This window comes from Saccopteryx bilineata, chromosome 5, assembly GCF_036850765.1.
Source record: "Saccopteryx bilineata isolate mSacBil1 chromosome 5, mSacBil1_pri_phased_curated, whole genome shotgun sequence".
NCBI lineage: Eukaryota > Metazoa > Chordata > Mammalia > Chiroptera > Emballonuridae > Saccopteryx > Saccopteryx bilineata.
In genome coordinates, this window is record NC_089494.1 from 196,300,016 (window position 1) to 196,317,554 (window position 17,539).

General features: G+C 42.9%; 1 protein-coding gene and 1 pseudogene across 2 annotated transcripts in view; one reads left to right on the forward strand and one right to left on the reverse strand.

Moving 5' to 3' along the window:
* The first annotated feature begins 1,163 nt into the window (after positions 1-1,163).
* The window catches only part of SLC10A6 (solute carrier family 10 member 6), a 47,613-nt gene continuing 31,237 nt past the window's right edge, over positions 1,164-17,539 (forward strand). For both annotated transcript variants that reach the window (XM_066281170.1, XM_066281171.1), the window contains exon 1: positions 1,164-1,782. In XM_066281170.1, the coding sequence (XP_066137267.1) occupies positions 1,406-1,782 (377 nt within the window). In that variant the 5' untranslated portion in view covers positions 1,164-1,405. The remainder of the gene's footprint in view (positions 1,783-17,539) is intronic.
* LOC136338029 (pre-mRNA-splicing factor SPF27-like) lies at positions 4,641-6,118 on the reverse strand (annotated as a pseudogene).

The following is a 17,539-nucleotide window of genomic DNA, read 5'->3' on the forward strand; positions in this document are numbered from 1 at the left end:
TGTTGAGGGGAACACGGGGGAGGGGGTGCACTTGGGGGGACACTAGAATCTATGTAAACACAATAAATTAAAATCAATAAAAAACCAAAAAACAGAAACGCAAGCTGGGGACAGCAGGTCGTCATGCTGACCTCTGGTGGCCTCCAGCAAGGTTCTGCCTTCAGAGCTGCTTTTGCAGCCTGTTGGCCTAAGGCAGTTGACACTTTCTTCAAATAGTTTGTTTTCATTTTACATCTGTATTCAGCTTGTATTTTTATTACAGTTAACATGCCCATTTTGTCATGAAAAAATGATTTCTGAATCAAAAAATGCACAATGTGTAGCTAGTATTCCTTTGAAGACAGGAAGAGGCATTTATAAAGTGTGCCTTGTCACCAACCTTTGCCCCACAAATAACCTTTCTGCTCTCTGTGAGAAAGGGTGTGGCCTCTCCTTTTTTGGAGGTTTAGTTTCACAGAACCCTATTTTCCTCGTCTGATTTTGCAGGTGCCTGGTTAGAACACACGGAGCGGCCCCAGGGCATTGTGGTTAGAGGCTGACCTCAGACTGTGCTCAGGCTTCAGACACACTCTTTACTATATACATCCCCTGACAGAATTCCCCAGCCCCGCCAGGAGGCCCCAGGGTGTGGTATCACAAAGCCAACACTATTTTCCAAAAGAAAGTGACAGCTCCTTGAATGATTTTGGGTATAGAAATACGTTTTCATACGTTTCATGAGACATACTCAGGTCACATTATTCTTACAGAGGTTTCATTATTGACTTTTGACACAAATCCTAATAAAAGTAGAAAAAAGAAAAACCGAGACTAATTCTGAACCTCTCTGGCAGTTATCCTTAGATCTCCCTGCCATTTCCTTAACTGGCAGCCTTTTGCTTTAATATTTTCAACAGAATTGCTTTATGAACGCTATGACGCCAGGCTTTGGCTTCATTGCCTTTTTTGTTTTGTTTTGTTTTTTCCCCAGAATTAGCCTCTCTCTCCAAAACATTGCATCCCAGCTCTTTGAAATCCCCACTGAGTTTTGTGAAATTGTCTTGGCATCCACCCTACTTTCCTGGAACACCATGTGATGCTGACTACATTGGCCAACCATCCCATTTGACAATAAGTTTGCTTGTCTCATTTCACTTTAATATTCAGTGGTGAGTAAGAACAGAAGTGGAAAGCCCTACTTAACCACAGTTTATTGTATGTTTCACGGCCATGACAGCTGCTTTTATAATGCCAGCTGTAAAGAAATTGATCAGATTAAGATGAATCACCTGGCTGGCCAATAGCTATCGGACTGATTCTCCACGCGTGACTTCGTTGCATTATTATTACAAAACGTGGCAGGATAGACCTGCCCAGCCATCTCAGTGGATGTTCATTTGTAATGCTGCCTTAAGGAGATGAGGAGATGAGAGCAAATTGTTCCGGCAGCTCCGCCTGCCCTGCCAACAGTTCAGAGGAGGAGCTGCCAGTGGGGCTGCAGGTGCCGGGGAACCTGGAGCTTGTTTTCACAGTGGTGTCAGCCGTGATGATGGGCCTGCTTATGTTCTCCTTGGGGTGCTCTGTGGAGATCCGGAAACTATGGCTGCACGTCAGGAGACCCTGGGGCATTGCTGTGGGACTGCTCTGCCAGTTTGGGCTCATGCCTCTGATAGCCTATCTCCTGGTCGTCACCTTCTCTCTGAAGCCCATCCACGCGATTGCTGTGCTCATCATGGGGTGCTGCCCAGGAGGGACCATCTCTAACATCTTCACCTTCTGGGTTGATGGAGATATGGATCTCAGGTAAGTCACAATGGGGAGCTCAGGCTTCCTGATGACACTTTTTCTGGGGTGGGAACTAAATGACACTTTTTGTGTTGAAAACTGCCAATTTTTAGGTGAAGATCCAAGTGGGAAATATTTTACAGAGACTTGTTCGGTCCTAGAAAGACTTTCCTTTCTGAGCTTACAATCGACTTTGCTGTGACTGGCAACTCTGTTTGACTGGCAACTGCTTTTCTGAATAGTGGGGTTTGGTTTCTGTGTAATAGTGGAAGCAGGTCTCGTCCTTACCCAACTGCCCTTCCTAGGCATGAACTCATTCTCACCCTCCCTGGCAGCGTTAGCAAAAGGCTTCACAATCTCCCAGGTCAGGACATAGGCTGAGAATCTCAGGAAGCGAGTGACAGTGGTTTGGAAGCTGTCATGGTGATGGAGGAGGTGTGGTGGCATAATCAGAGTGAAGTCCTTGTAGCTCTCATTGGCAAGTGTTGCCTGCGCACCTACTTTATGAGGTCAGTGTTTTGGGAACTGAATGAATGAGTTGAAGGCTTTGTGACGGACATCCCGTTTTAACTGCTGGTGGTGGCTTATTGAGTTGACTTGGAGAGCAACTTAAACACTTATGACTAAAAACATTCTTTTTTTTTTTTTTCTGAAGTTGGAAACGGGGAGGCAGTCAGACAGACTCCCGCATGCGCCCGACTGGGATCCACCCGGCATGCCCACCAGGGGGTGATGCTCTGCCCATCTGGAGCATTGCTCTGTTGCAACCAGGGCCATTCTAGTGCCTGAGGCAGAGGCCATGGAGCCATCCTCAGCGCCCAGGCCATGTTTGCTCCAATGGAGCCTTGGCTGCGGGAGGGGAAGAGAGAGACAGAGGGGAAGGAGAGAGGGGGAGGAGTGAGGAAGCAGATGAGTGCTTCTCCTGTGTGCCCTGGCCGGGAATCGAACCCGGAACTCCTGCATGCCAGGCTGACGCTCTACCACTGAGCCAACTAGCCAGGGCTACTAAAAACATTCTTTTTTATTGCTTTTCACATGCTTAACATTCATTTCTTTTCATTTAAGGAGAATCTCATTTCTTTTATTTAAGCCAGTGACCTTATTCCTAAATATGGTGGAAACAAATACTCCTAGGAAACATTAGACTTTTATCACTTATTTATGCTTTCATGAGGATAAATTAATCACATATATGTTGTGATGGGGGAAAAAAAGAGCATTTGAGGAAAAAATAGAGGAGCCACAACTGGAAAAATGAAAGAGCAAAACACAGGGATCTTCCTAGATGAACAAACTTTTTTATGTCCTACCCAGAGAGAGAACTAATTATAAATTTAAATCTTTGTTTGATGAGTCTGTCATTTAGTTGAGATTTATTATTTAATGAATGAATGAATCAGAGGTGCTGACTGAGTTGGGAGTCAATGTTAGTGAGTCAGCTGCAGTTATGGGTTTCTAGTTTCCTGCCTCTGCTGAAAATGTGTAACATAAAACGCATTTCACCTATACGTTTTAATGGGTGCAGACCAAGGACGATGTTTTTAGTGACCCACTTATCAGAGGCTTGAAGAGTATCACTTCATGCATTACTAATTCAAAAATAAGCCACACTTGATATGCATGGTTAATTTGAATTCAATAAAGATGATCATTAACATAATAACTTGGAAATAATAAATAATCTTTATATAAAGTTGATATTTCAGCCAATGGGATCTGAAAGTTTTTGAAAAGAAGAAGGCAACGTTTATTGATTACCCTAGTGGGCATGAGTAGATGCTTTCCCATATTCTCCCTCTCTTCTTTCTTGGCTCTCACGATCACCTTGTACATGATCTTTGACTATTCTGAATTTTACAGCTGAGAAGATTATGGGTTGATGGGTTGCTAAATGCTACAAATGAGTATGGCAGGACTCAGATTTGAATTCATATCTGTTTCTCATCAGACTACAGTTTAGATACTTCCTTCCATGCCATTTACTAACACACTAGATCTGCTGTTCTGGATAGGAATGTTCTCAGCCACTTCTGTTCTGGGAGAGCATTTATTACCTTCATCTCTTATTAGCTAACACTGTAATAAAAACACCAAGGAGTAGGAAGTCTATAAGAGATAACACTCATTTTACTTCTCTTAATTAGCTTTAACTTTGGTCAAATTATTTAGCCTATAAACCTCATCTCATTTGTAAAATAGGGTTAAATTTGCTTATTCTTCACAGACTGTATTTTAGGGAGAAAAATATATATGCAGAATGTCAGGCACATAGTGGGTCTGTAATTAATATTAGCTACTTTACCCTTTCATTTTAAAAATTTTGATTTTGAGTCTAACAAACAAAACAAAAAGCAAAAATAAATCCATAAGAAATAACATTTTAAGATGGGGTTTAAATATGTGATCTTCAAAGTTTTTATTTTTATTTTATTTTTTAAAAATTTATTTATTTATTTAGAAAGGAGAGAGAGAGGGATAGAGAGAGAGAAAGAGAGGGAGGAGCAGGAAGCATCAACTCACATATGTGCCCTGACCAGGCAAGCCCAGTGTTTCAAACTGGCGACCTCAGCATTTCCAGGTCAATGCTTTATCCACTGTGCCACCACAGGTCAGGTCCTTCAAAGCTTTTAGATACAAGAGTAATAAAATCTTTTTAAAAAATTTAAATCTCAGTAAAAGTTGCAAAAAGGAGAAAATTCAGTATTTTTTTTTATTAAAAAATTCCCCGAAGTTGAAATATTTTATTTTGCTAATGTATGAATAGAATATAACAGTTCACTTTTTATGGTTTCTAAACTCTGATGATTCCCTAAGATGCTAGTGTCCTTCACAGGCCAGTGCCTGATCTTCTGTGAAAGCCCAACCTGCCTTCCTATCTACCCGTAGAATTCATTTGTCTTTTCAGAAGTTTTGTTGGTTGTTTCTTTGTCGGCCTCTCCATGTTGTTGCTTTATTTGAAAGACTTCATTTTCTAATTGCACTATAGTCCTTTTTTTTCTTTTTCTTTTTTCTTTTTTGTATTTTTCTGAAGTTGGAAACGGGGAGGTAGTCAGACAGACTCCTGCATGCGCCCGACCGGGATCCACCCAGCATGCCCACCAGGGGGCGATGCTCTGCCCATCTGGGCATTGCTCTGTTGTGACCAGAGCCACTCTAGTGCCTGAGGCAGAGGCCATGGAGCCATCCTCAGCGCCCGGGCCAACTTTGCTCCAATGGAGCCTTGGCTGCGGGAGGGGAAGAGAGAGACAGAAAGGAAGGAGAGGGGGAGGGGTGGAGGAGCAGATGGGCACCTCTCCTGTGTGCCCTGGCCGGGAATCAACAATAGTCCTTTTCAATCTCATAATTCTTACTGACCAGTGATATACTCAATTTGACTCCATTTCTCTTAATTTAGATCCAGCTGTGAGTTGCATGTTCTGCCCGCTTAAATCCTTTTTTTGTGTGTGTGTGCAAGAGAGACAGAGAGAGGGACAGACAGACAGGAAAGGAGAGAGATGAGAAGCATCAATTCTTCTTTGTGGCACCTTAGTTGTTCATTGATTGCTTTCTCATATGTGCCTTGACCAGGGGGCTAAAGCAGAGCGAGTGACCCCTTGCTCAAGCCAGTGACCATCGGATCATGTCTATATCCTATGCTCAAGCCAGCAACCCCACACTCAAGCTGGTGAGCCCATGTTTAAGCCGGATGAGCCCGTGTTCAAGTTGACAACCTCAGGGTTTGAATCTGGGTCCTCCACGTCCTAGTCGGACATTCTATCCACTGTGCCACCACCTAGTCAGGCTGCTCGTATAAATCTTGAATATGTTTCCTTAACTTCTGGAGTTCTTTTTGTGCATGTTCAATCATATGAACTTGATTTTCATTATATACTTTCTAAGCATTGCATCCATGCTGTGACATTAGTTCCAGATTCTCCCATCCAAGTACTAACCAGGCCCAACCCTACTTAGCTTCTGAGATCAGATGAGATTGGGCGCCTTCAGGGTGGTATGGCTGTAGACCATTCCAGATTCTCAACTCTTGATGCTCTAACTGGGCTATATAATTGTCTACACACTCTTGCCATGCAGTAATGTCATTTTTCTGAAAGTTTATATTGTTTCGTGCTGAGCAATTCAATTGGTTGTTGGGCAGCCAGTCTTTCAAATTCATTTCTCATTACATCGATTTCAAAAGCTGAATAATCCAGGGCTACCAGCTAGCTCAGGCAGTTCTTAGTTGGTCGGTATCTGCGTGTTTCCTCCTCCACCCGCGCCTCAGCCGCTTCCTGTACTCTAGGCGCTCATAACTTTAGTCAAAATACTGCAGCGCCTACACCACAACCTCTCCAGCCACCAAACCTGTGCCCGCCATTCTTAAGTCTGTTTGAAAATTCAGTATTTTTGAGTGAAATAATAATATCCAACTTCATTACATTTCTTCCCACTTGATTACCAACAAAAATAACTTTTCAGCAAAACTCAGTAGATAGTCATGGATAGAAATTCTGTTTTTCATGCTGGATAAAATCCGGCATTTAAAACAACAACTTCACCCTGGCCGGTTGGCTCAGTGGTAGAGCATCGGCCTGGCGTGCGGAAGTCCCGGGTTCGATTCCCGGCCACGGCACACAGGAGAGGCACCCATCTGCTTCTCCATCCCTTCCCCTCTCCTTCCTCTCTGTCTCTCTCTTCCCCTCCCACAGCCGAGGCTCCACTGAAGCAAAAGATGGCCCGGGCGCTGAGGATGGCTCTGTGGCCTCTGCCCCAGGCGCTAGAATGGCTCTGGTCGTGACAGAGCAACGCCCCAGATGGGCAGAGCATCGCCCCCTGGTGGGCGTGCTGGGTGGATCCCGGTCAGGCGCCAGCAGGAGTCTGTCTGACTGCCTCCCCGTTTCCAGCTTCAGAAAAATACAAAAAAATAAAAAATAAAAATAAATAAAACAACTTCATTTTACAAATGAGGAAATTGAGATTTAGCTCTGTGCGGATGACCCCAAGCAGGCTTCTCATGCCTTAAGTCTGTGTTCACTTGATCTACGTGCAGTTCTCCACGTGTTCAACCCATGCAAGGCTTTTCAGAATCAACATGTTTGAACCAGTTTCTGCATTCTGGGTATCTGATCATGACACCAATCATTTTCCCAGTCACCTGGGCTCATTACCTAGCATTCCCCTGTGACTCCCTTACTTCTTCCCCCTCTTTATTCACTCAGCCTGCTGTCTAGTCTTGTAGCCCATCCTCTTGCGTGTCACCCGGAGCCATTGTTTTCCATCTTCCCCCATTGCCATTAGCTCCGGTCAGGACCTCAAAATTTCTTTCTTGGCCAGTTGCAGTATCTTTTTATTTATTTTTATTATTTTATTTTATTGATTTTAGAGAGAGAAAGGAAGGGAGAGAGACAGAAACATCTGTTTTTGTATGTGCCCTGACTGGGGATTGAACCAGCAGCCTTTGTGTATAAGGCTGATGCTCTAACCAACTGAACTATCCAGACAGGGCCAGTTGCAATATCTTTACAATACTGTCTCCACCTTTAGTCTCTCGGTCATGGTGTTGTAGTAAGTGGATAAGGCAGACCCTGGGCTCAGATTGCCTATGTTTAAATCCTGACTTGGGACCTCTTTTCTGTTCCTATAAGCCATAGTACTTTCTTTATATATTGTAAGGAGAAAATGAACATGTGATACATATAAAGGCTTCTCAACACCTACTAAATTGGGTAGAAACTAAGCCAAGTCTAACTTACTTTTCCAGGTTTATTTCCCATTAACCCCTTAAGCACAATTGATCTATAGTTTAGTAGGCTACTCACTGTTCTCTAAACACACCCTACACTTTTCCAGCTTTCTTTTGCCATGTTGTTGCCGCAGTCTGGAAAGACAACTGCTGCATTCAACCTCAAGTCAAACGGGGTCATTATAACTGTTTGGAAAAGCAGTTGGCCTATATGTATTGAAAACCTAAGAAATGATTCTGCCCCTGGACGTCTGATCTTGTTGGGCTTTCTCACATGTTTGGGGACTGGCTGAATGTAGACTGGTCTGCCCAGCAAGGTGGTGGCACAGTGGAGGAAGCATCAGCCTGGGACCTGAGGACCTGGTTTCGAAACCCTGAGGCTGCTGGCTTGAGCACGGGCCTATCTAGCTTGAGTGAGGGCTCACTAGCTTGAGTGTGGGCTCATAGACATGAACCCATCCAAGGCCACTGGCTTGAGCAAGGGGTCACTGGCTCAGCTGGAGCCCCCCATTCAAGGCACATATGAGAAAGCAATCAATGAACAACTAAGGTGCCACAACTATGAGTTGATGCTTTTCATCTCTTTCCCTCCCTCTCTGTCCCTCCCTCTCTCTTTCTCTCTAAAAAAAAAAAAAAAAAAAAAAATGTAGACTGGTCCTAGATGGCTTCAGCTAAGATAACTGGGCTTCACTCTATGTGGTCTCTTATTCTCCAGCAGGCTAGACTAGACCTAATTATATGATAGTGGCAAGGTTCTGAAAAAGAAGCTGGCAATCCTGCTCTCAATATAGTAAGCCTGTGCTTAAATTAGATGAGTCTGTGCTCAAACCACTGACCTCGAGGTTTCCAGCCGGAGACCTCAGAGGTCAGGGTGGACGCTCTATCCACTGCACCACCACCGGTCAGGCAAGAAGCATACAAGCCCTTTTGAGGTCTGGGCTTGGAACCAGTTTATGATCATTTTCATTGCATTCCATTGGCCAGTGCAAATATCAAGAGCAGCCCAGATTCAAGGAATAGAGATGTATTTATATATTCTCTCACTTTATATGGTAAGCTAACAAAGTCACACCACAGAGGGCATGGATAATAGAGGGGTGAACATTTAGGGGTATTTTGCCCTACTGTACTAAAGATGGACAGAATCCTTGCCTTCAAGGGTAGGACATAGAAAGTTAAGGTCTGGCATTACAGAGTAGTGGTTAAGTGCACAACTCTGGGACCAGTAGGTAGATCTGTCACTTACGGACTGGGTCATCTCTATAGATTATGTAAATTTTTGTGCCTCAGTTTCCTCACTTCTAAAATAGGGAGAAACCTAACCTACCTTGTGGGTTGTTGTGAGGACTGAATGTATTAATATACATAAAGTCCTTAGAACCTCACCTGGCACTACATGCTATGTGAGTTATTGTTATTCTGTGCGGTAGGCAAGAGAGCGCTGTAGTGAGGGCTGTGTTTTAGTCTCTGCTCAAAGAACTGTGTGTCTTTGAGCAATTTACCTCTCTGGGTAAGATATCAGTTTCCTTATTTGTGAAATCAATGGGTTAGATGGTCTGAGGCCCTTTATTTTTTCTATGAGGGGAAACATACATAAAATGTACTATCTTAACCATTTGAAGTGTTTAGTTCGATGGCGTTAAGAACATTCCCATCGCTGTGCACTCATCACCACCACCTCTGGAACCTTTTCATCTTCGCAAACTGCAGCTCTGTCCATCAAATATTAACTCCCCCTTCCCTTCAGCGCCCGCAGCCACCATTCCAGTCTCTGTCTTATGAATTAGACTACTCTAGGTTTCACATATAAGTGAAATCCTGAAATATTTGTCTTTTTACATCTGGCTTATTTTACTTACCATAATGGATTCAAAATGCATCCGTGCTGTAGCATGTGTCAGAATTTCTTCGTTTTAAGAGGCTGAATAATTATTGTATGTACACATCACATTTTGTTTTGTCTTTTTTATCTTGAGAGTATGTTTATTAGAGCCGGAGGCAGTGAAACAAGAAAGGGCCCAGGATAGAAGCAGCTACAGGAGAGCGTAGGCAGGGCTGCTCTGGCTCACTGAGAAGTCGGAGAAAAGGGGCCCAGAGACTCAGGTTTGCGGGTTAGCCTGGGACCAGCCGCCACTACCCCCTGCTCCCCTGCTCGCAAGTCTCAGTGGGGACCCTTAGAGTTTGGAGCTGTGGAGGAAGTAGAGGGAGGAAGGGGGGAAGGGAAGGCCACTTGAGTTCTCCGAGAGGAACAGTGCGTGCTGGGTCCTGTGTTTTGAGAGTTTTTAAAGACTTGTTTCTGTTTATCCATTCTTCTGCCCATGGACACTCGGGTTGTTTCCACCTTTTGGCTATTGTGAATAGTGCTTCTGTGAACATGGGTGTGTGAATATCTATTGGAGTCCCTGCTTTTAGTTCTTTTGGCTACAAACCAGGAGTGGATCTGAGGTCCTTTTAAGTTTTAAGTGTCATGTGACAATAGTAAAAGAAAAGCAAATTATAAAGTCTGAGTGTCCTCCTCCCACCTCAGTTTTGAATGTTTCTCCTGAAACTATTTGACAGAGATGCCTCACCTCTTTGTCCTCACAACACTGAATACGTAATTCTTTTTTGTCATCTACTGAAAAGCTTCAATGGTTGGGCTACTTATTACCAGCCTCACCCCTAGGTCTGTCAGTGGCTGGAAGGCTTTTTCATCTCTGTGCTCAGTGCCAGGCGGTGGTGGGAGGTGCTTGATAAACACTGGGTGAATGATGGAAGGAAACTTTCTGACTACCTGTGAGAGTTACAAACATTCCTCCTGAAATGCAATCAGTTTACTGGTGCAACTCAAGACAGCTTCCATGTCTTTAGTTTGACAACGTTTGATATGTGAGGTCCATTTTAACCCAAGGATATACTTGTGTCCTCAGCTGCAGAGAAGGGGTTCTGACTGCTGGTGGTATTGGAGCCTGAGGGGGTTCAGTGGCCAGTTTTGACTTTTGATCTTTAAAGAAGCTCTTGGTTCCTCAGGAGAAGACTTTTGTTTGACATGGCCTGGTGGAGAACTGAGGATCTTAAGAAGCAGGACTTACCGTATTTCCTCATGTTTAAGATGAACCATTTTAAAAAAAATTTGGGGGTTTAAAAACTGAGTGCGTCTTATACAGTGGTTATAGATTTTTTACTTACATTTCCTGCTTTTTTGCACTTGTTTTTGCTTCACTGTTGAAGACAGTGATTCATCATCAGATACAGATGAGGACAAGCTAATGGATGGGAGTTTTGACAGTGATGAGGACTTGTATGAATGTTATGATGAATAAAGCTTGAGTTCAATAACATTATGTAATACATTTTATTTCAAATTTCGGGCCCCCAAATTAAGGTCCATCTTATACATGGGAGTGTCTTATACATGGGGAAATATGGTAGATTGACTTCATGTAAGTTTCTGTAACTCTCTGTACCTTACTTTCCTGGTCTATACAATGGAAATAATACCTACACATAGGGTTATTTTGTAGATGAAAAGAGAAAACATGTCTAAAAGCATGAGGTATAATACTTAGCAGGTAGTGCTTAGTAAGTGCTAGTTATTGTAACTAAGAGGCAACAGATAGGAGTAACAAATTTGGGGATGGAAAACCTGGCCTTATTGATTGATTTGAGAGAGAGAGAGAATGAGAGATCAATTTGTTGTTCCACTTATTTTTATATTCATTGGTTGATTCTTGTATGTGCCGTTACTGGAGAGTAAATCCACAACCTTGGTGTAGTGGGATGATGCTCTCACCATGTGAACTACCCGGCCAGGCTGAGCTCTTTCCTACGGCTTAGTTTGTTGACCTGTTCTTATATTTATAGCATACTCCATTTTCATCTGGCTAGCCAGATAATGAAAAAAGCTTTTTTCTCAATGGAGAAGTGTGTACTTTCATAGTTTTGAAGTTCAGAGTTTCTGATTTTATTGTTCTAAAACTAAAACACGTTAATAATTTAAACCCTGATTGCAAAATGGTATGCTATTGACACTATATTTTAACATAATGTATCTATATAATTTCTATGTTTAAGGGAGGTTCAGGACTTACCTGTTTGTCCAGGCTTGCTGAATCTGTCTCATTATTTATTCTCTATAATAGTTTAGGGATAGTGTTGCCATTTGTAGTGCAAGTGGAATCTTGTTATATCAAAGTAAGATTTTGCCAACAATTTATATGTGAACAGCCGAGAAACCCAGTTAGCCACGTCCTTCTGTTTATACTCCGTTGGAATTTCTTGGCAATAAAACAAAAGGTGTGACTTTTCAGTGCACTGAAATATGTGCACTGTGTGCTTTTCCAGCTTCGTTGTCATTTATAGCAGTTGGCAGAATACCGGGATCATCTGCCATCATCTTTGACCATTCCCGTGAGCTTCATGGGCTTGAACAATTGAAGGACAGAGGCAGTAACCTACATAACCAAGGATATAGAATCAACCTGATGTAAATCTCATGCTTTGTTGTCCACAGCCGTGAGTCTTATGTGTCTGCTATTTGAGCCAGAGCCATGCAGGGCGTAAATGGTGTGCATGTTCTCCAGAAGTTCAAGAGGACAGTGATATAATACAGAATTCATTGACAAGACATGGTCAGACAAAGAGCCAAGGAATATAGCATTATCACAGGCTAAGAATTTGTAAAAGCTTTCCAGACACACTCTTCCCAAATACCTCTCTTCATGGAGACAGAGGTTTGAGAGTGGTGGCAAACTGCTTCCTTCATGTGCTATCTAGCGAGGAAGAAGTAAGCATTCTTTAAAGGCTAACATGATTTTAAATTTCATATGGAATAAACTGTATGCAAGAAACAATTTGGTATTTGCTAAAGGAAAAAGAACATTTTGAATACATTTGAGCATTTAATACCTAATGAAGTTGGTCCTTCCAGTTAGTGGAAAGTTGTTTATTTAGTAAATATTATTTATACATTTACCTCTCAATAAAGAAATTAGCTTCATACTCTTCAACATATATACTATACATTTTAGAAGAGTTAAAAATATTAATGTGCCTGACTGGGCAGTGGTGCAGTGGATAGAGTGTCGGACTGGGATGCGGAAGACCCAGGTTTGAGACCCCGAGGTCGCCAGCTTGAGCGAGGGCTCATCTGGTTTGAGCAAAAGCTCACCAGCTTGAGCCCAAGGTCGCTGGCTCGAGCAAGAGGGGTTACTCGGTCTGCTGAAGGCCCGTGGTCAAGGCACATATGAGAAGGCAATCAATGAACAATTAAGGTGTTGCAATGCTCAACGAAAAACTAATAATTGATGCTTCTCATCTCTCCGTTCCTGTCTGTCTGTCCCTGTCTATCCCTCTCTCTGACTCTCTCTCTCTGTCTCTGTAAAAAAAAATTTTATATATATATATATATGTGTGTGTGTGTGTGTGTGTGTGTGTGTAAAATATCAACCTATAAAAAAGTAAAAAGTGGGGGCAATATTTGAAAAACCTCAGGATAGGGATAATTTTTTGTGTGTTTGTGACAGAGACAGTGAGAGGTACAGATAGGGACAGACAGATAGGAAGGGAGAGAGAAGAGAAGCATCAATTCTTCGTTTTGGCTCCTTAGTCTCCTTTAGTTCTTCATTGATTGCTTTCTCATATGTGCCTTGATTGGAGGGCTACAGCAAAGCGAGTGACCCCTTGCTCAAGCCAGTGACCTTGGGCTCAAGCCAGCAACCTTGGGCTTCAAGCCAGCTACCTTTGGGCTCAAGTCAGCGACCATGCGGTCATGTCTATGATCCCATGCTCAAGCCAGCGACCCTGTGCTCATGCTGGTGAGCCCATGCTCAAGCCAGCGACCTTGGGGTTTTGAATCTGGGTCCTCTGCATTCCAGTCTGATGCTCTATCCACTGTGCCACCACCTGATCAGGCTAGGGGGAAATCTTTAATAAGACAAGAAACTCAGAGGCCATAAAAAATGGACAGATTTGACTATCTCAGTGTGAATTATTTATTATGGCAAAAGTCATAAGTATAGTCAAAAGTATAAACCAAGGTTGGCAAAGATACTTGCATTACACATTATGATGTGTACCGTAATTTTAAAAGAACTCCTACAAGTTGAGAAAAGCAAGGCTCAGAAAAGCAAGGCTGTTAGAGAGGATCTTCAAGAGGCCAGAAACACAAAAGAAAACAACTTCATTGAAAGTTGGATATGTAACAAGCTAACAGCAAGATGCATTTTTCAATGTTCTCATGAGAATTAAAAGAAATTGGTCACATCCAATCTTGTAGGCAAGATTGTGAAATGCAGCCGTCCTTTTGGAAAACAATCTGGTACTATTTAAAATAACAAACAGATTTTTGACAGCAATTCTACTTTTGGAAATCTATTCTATAGAAATAAAAGAATTATTTCAAGTGAAATATGTACAAGAATGTTTATTATAACATTGTTTATAATGGAAAAGCACTCAAAGCAATGTATTCATTAACAAAGTGATTGAAGAAATTATGGTATATTTATATTATGCTGTACTCTGCAATATTTAAAAATAATAAACTTAATATATATGTGTTGTCCTGAAAGGATGTCTATGATATTAAGAGAAGAAAACACACACACACACACACACACGCACACCACAACCAAGTTGCAGAGTGATGTATATTGTGTGATTATTTCAGAAAGAAGAAACAAAGAATAGCCTCTAGTTATTAAACAAACATGTATGAAACAGGACTGCTTACTAAAAAAATGAAAGAAGGGAAGGAATGTATACAAATACTTGTAAATTACCTACGTCTGGATCTCTGAAAAGGGCATCAATCTGATAAGTACCTGTTCCTTAAAATGTTACCTTTGTACTTGGAAGAGCAATATTTTAATTATAGCATTCCTATGGATTGCTATAAGGGTTGGCTACCATTTGAGTTGAGTCAAGTCACTAACGTTTTCAAGGCTCACCTGCAGTCCCATGACCCATGAAAAAGGCAGAGAGAACATTTTTCTAGCACCACTGTATTGACATATTGATTCATCCTTACATTCATGTATTTATCCAACAAGGATATAATGAAATTCTACAGTGGTTTTTTAAATTTTTATTTAATGATTGATTTTAGAGAGGGAAAGAATGAGAGAGAGAAAGAGAGAGAGAGAAACATCATTTTTTTGTTCCACTTATTTGTGCATCCATGGGTTGTCTCCTGTATGTGCCTGACCTGGGATTGAGCCTGTAACCTTGGTGTATTGGGATGACATTCTACTGAGCTACCCGGCCAGGGCCAAGCTCCTCAAGAATTTTGCAACATGACACTCTGCCAGGTTCCTAGGGATGGAGAGGTCAATAAGGTCCTTGCCCTGTAACAGCTCACCGTCTGGGTCATGTCAACAGGTGCATAGCTCTCATGTATGGTACAGTATGTGTGCAGCAATGAGGTAATGCCAATAAAAGTGTGTCCAGAGGGCAATGGCAGCCATCCTCCAGAGCAAACACCTGAAGAGCAGATAGATGGTACAGTACATCACAGTTCTGAGGATGGCAAAGCCCAGAACCAGGGAAGGCTGGCTAGGAAATGCTTTAAGTGTATGCATAGTACTAGCCCATTCAAGTAAAACATGAGAGAGGAAATCTGACCTAACCGGACTGGTGGCAATATTCCACAGTCCCCCACAAACATGCAAGGGACACTTGTTTATTTTTTATTGTAGAAAACTTCACATACATATAAAGGTAGATAGAATAGCATAATGAAACCCCTCCCTCTCCACTTCACCCAGCTTCAGCAGTAACCAACGTATGATCCACTCTTCTCATCTCTATTCCTCGTTCACCCAGGGATTATTATTATTATTATTTTTATCTTTCTTGAAGCTGGAAACGGGGAGAGACAGTCAGACAGACTCCCGCATGCACCCGACCGGGAATCACCAGGCACGCCCACCAGGGGCAACGCTCTGCCCACCAGGGGGTGATGCTCTGCCCCTCCGGGGCGTCGCTCTGCCGCGACCAGAGCCACTCTAGCGCCTGGGGCAGAGGCCAAGGAGCCATCCCCAGCGCCCGGGCCATCTTTGCTCCAATGGAGCCTTGGCTGTGGGAGGGGAAGAGAGAGACAGAGAGGAAGGAGGGGGGGCGTGGAGAAGCAAATGGGTGCTTCTCCTATGTGCCCTGGCCGGGAATCGAACCCGGGTCCCCCGCACGCCAGGCCGACGCTCTACCGCTGAGCCAACCGGCCAGGGCCCACTCAGGGATTATTTTGAGGCAAACTCCAGCTATTATTTTACCTGGGAATATTTCAGTAGTTGTGATAGCTTGCAAAGCATGGCCCAAAGTCTGTCCGTTCTCATATGTACCTTCCTTTGCAATGTGATGAGGCTGGTACTCCCATGGAGGGAGGTGTGCGTGTTCTCCTATCCCTTGTATCTGGGCTGGTTAGCTGACTTGCTCTGACCAATAGAATATGGCAGAAACAACATGTGTGACTTCCAGGTGAAAGCTTCCAGAGGCCTTGCAGTTTCTGTTTCCACTCTCTGGAATGTTGCTGCCGGGTAACCAGATATGTTGAAAAATAACCCTTAACTTTGGGCACATGTCTTTCCATAGTTTTGACAGTGCATCTTTTTTTTTTTCTCTTTTCCTACCCTCTACCCACTGTACCTTCTACAGTGTCTGTTTTGCCATCCTTTCTAAACACGCCATGTCCTCTGTCTTAACTCAAAATGCTTCAAAAGTCAATGTACTTTATTTCCATAGCACCTTCTCAAAATTTATCTTAGAGAACTTATCACATTCTGCCTTGCAGGGTAGTTTAATAGTCACCTGTCCTTTCATTTTTATTCTCATCTATTAAATTATAAGTTCCTTAGGGATAAAATTATTCTATTTATCATTGTACCACTTGTAGTTCTCTTGTTTGTTTTGTTTTTATTTTCATATATCGAAAATAGGGAGGCAGGCTAATTTTTAGCAAATAACCATGATGTGGTAATGTATGGCCAGTAGTCGCTGCCGTCATGGCCATTCACATGCAGGTTCCCATTAGATTTGGGCAGACGGTAAAGAAACAGTGGAGCCAGAAACTGGTGGGCTATTCCTTTATTCTAGCCTTGCACCTGGCAGGCAAGTAAAAACACATAGGGCTCCAAAACCCACTCATTCAGAGCTCATATAGCTACTGACACATCAGGTTTTCCTTAGAATCAAAGGCCTCCCCCCCACCAGTCTCAGTCACCTCTGGTTCCCCATCTGCACACCTTCTCCCTTCTGCACAAACTGGCTTCTCCTTCAGCACCCTGCCATCTTGGCTTCCTTCTCCTCTTTCTTCTTCCTTCTAAAAAACTACCTGGGCCTATAGAGACCCCTCCTCCAGCACACATTAGCATAACAATGGCCATTTTAAATAATAAAATGTAGCAAACTCAAAAATCATATTTTACAAACTCATTTGCCCAGCAGATAGGTATTATGCTACATATTTTCAGCACTCTAAGAATACATTGAAAATGGACATTTATTACCAGATGGGGTTCTCTTAGATCGCTTTAGGCGATCTCTGTGTTTTGGTCATTCGACCCCCGCCGGGGTCGCGACCCATAGGTTGAGAACCGCTGTCTTAGATAGTTATGCTTATGATTTAAAGTATTTCTAGAAACGTTTGAAAATTCTGGTCAGTGAAAAGAACAAATGATGCTCTTGGAATCTCAGAGCCTAGCACTTTGTCATGTAAGGTGTTGTCCTTAAACCAATAGCATGAGCACTACCTGGAGCTTGCTAGAAATGCTAAATCTCAGTCCTCTTTAAGAACAGTGGGACCCTGGCAGGTTGGCTCAGTGGACAGAGTGTTGGCCTGGTGTTCTGAAGTCCCGGGTTCAATCTTGATCAAGGCACACATGAGAAGCAACCATCTGCTTCTCTTACCCTCTCTCTTCTCTTTCTCTCTCTCTTCCTCTCTTTCAGTCAGCGGCTCAATTGGTTCCAGGGTCTACCCTGGGCGCTGAGGATAGCTCAGTTGATTCGAGCATCAACCCCAGATGGGGGTAGCAGGGTGGATCTTGGTCAGGGAACATGTGGAATTCTGTCTCTCTATCTTTC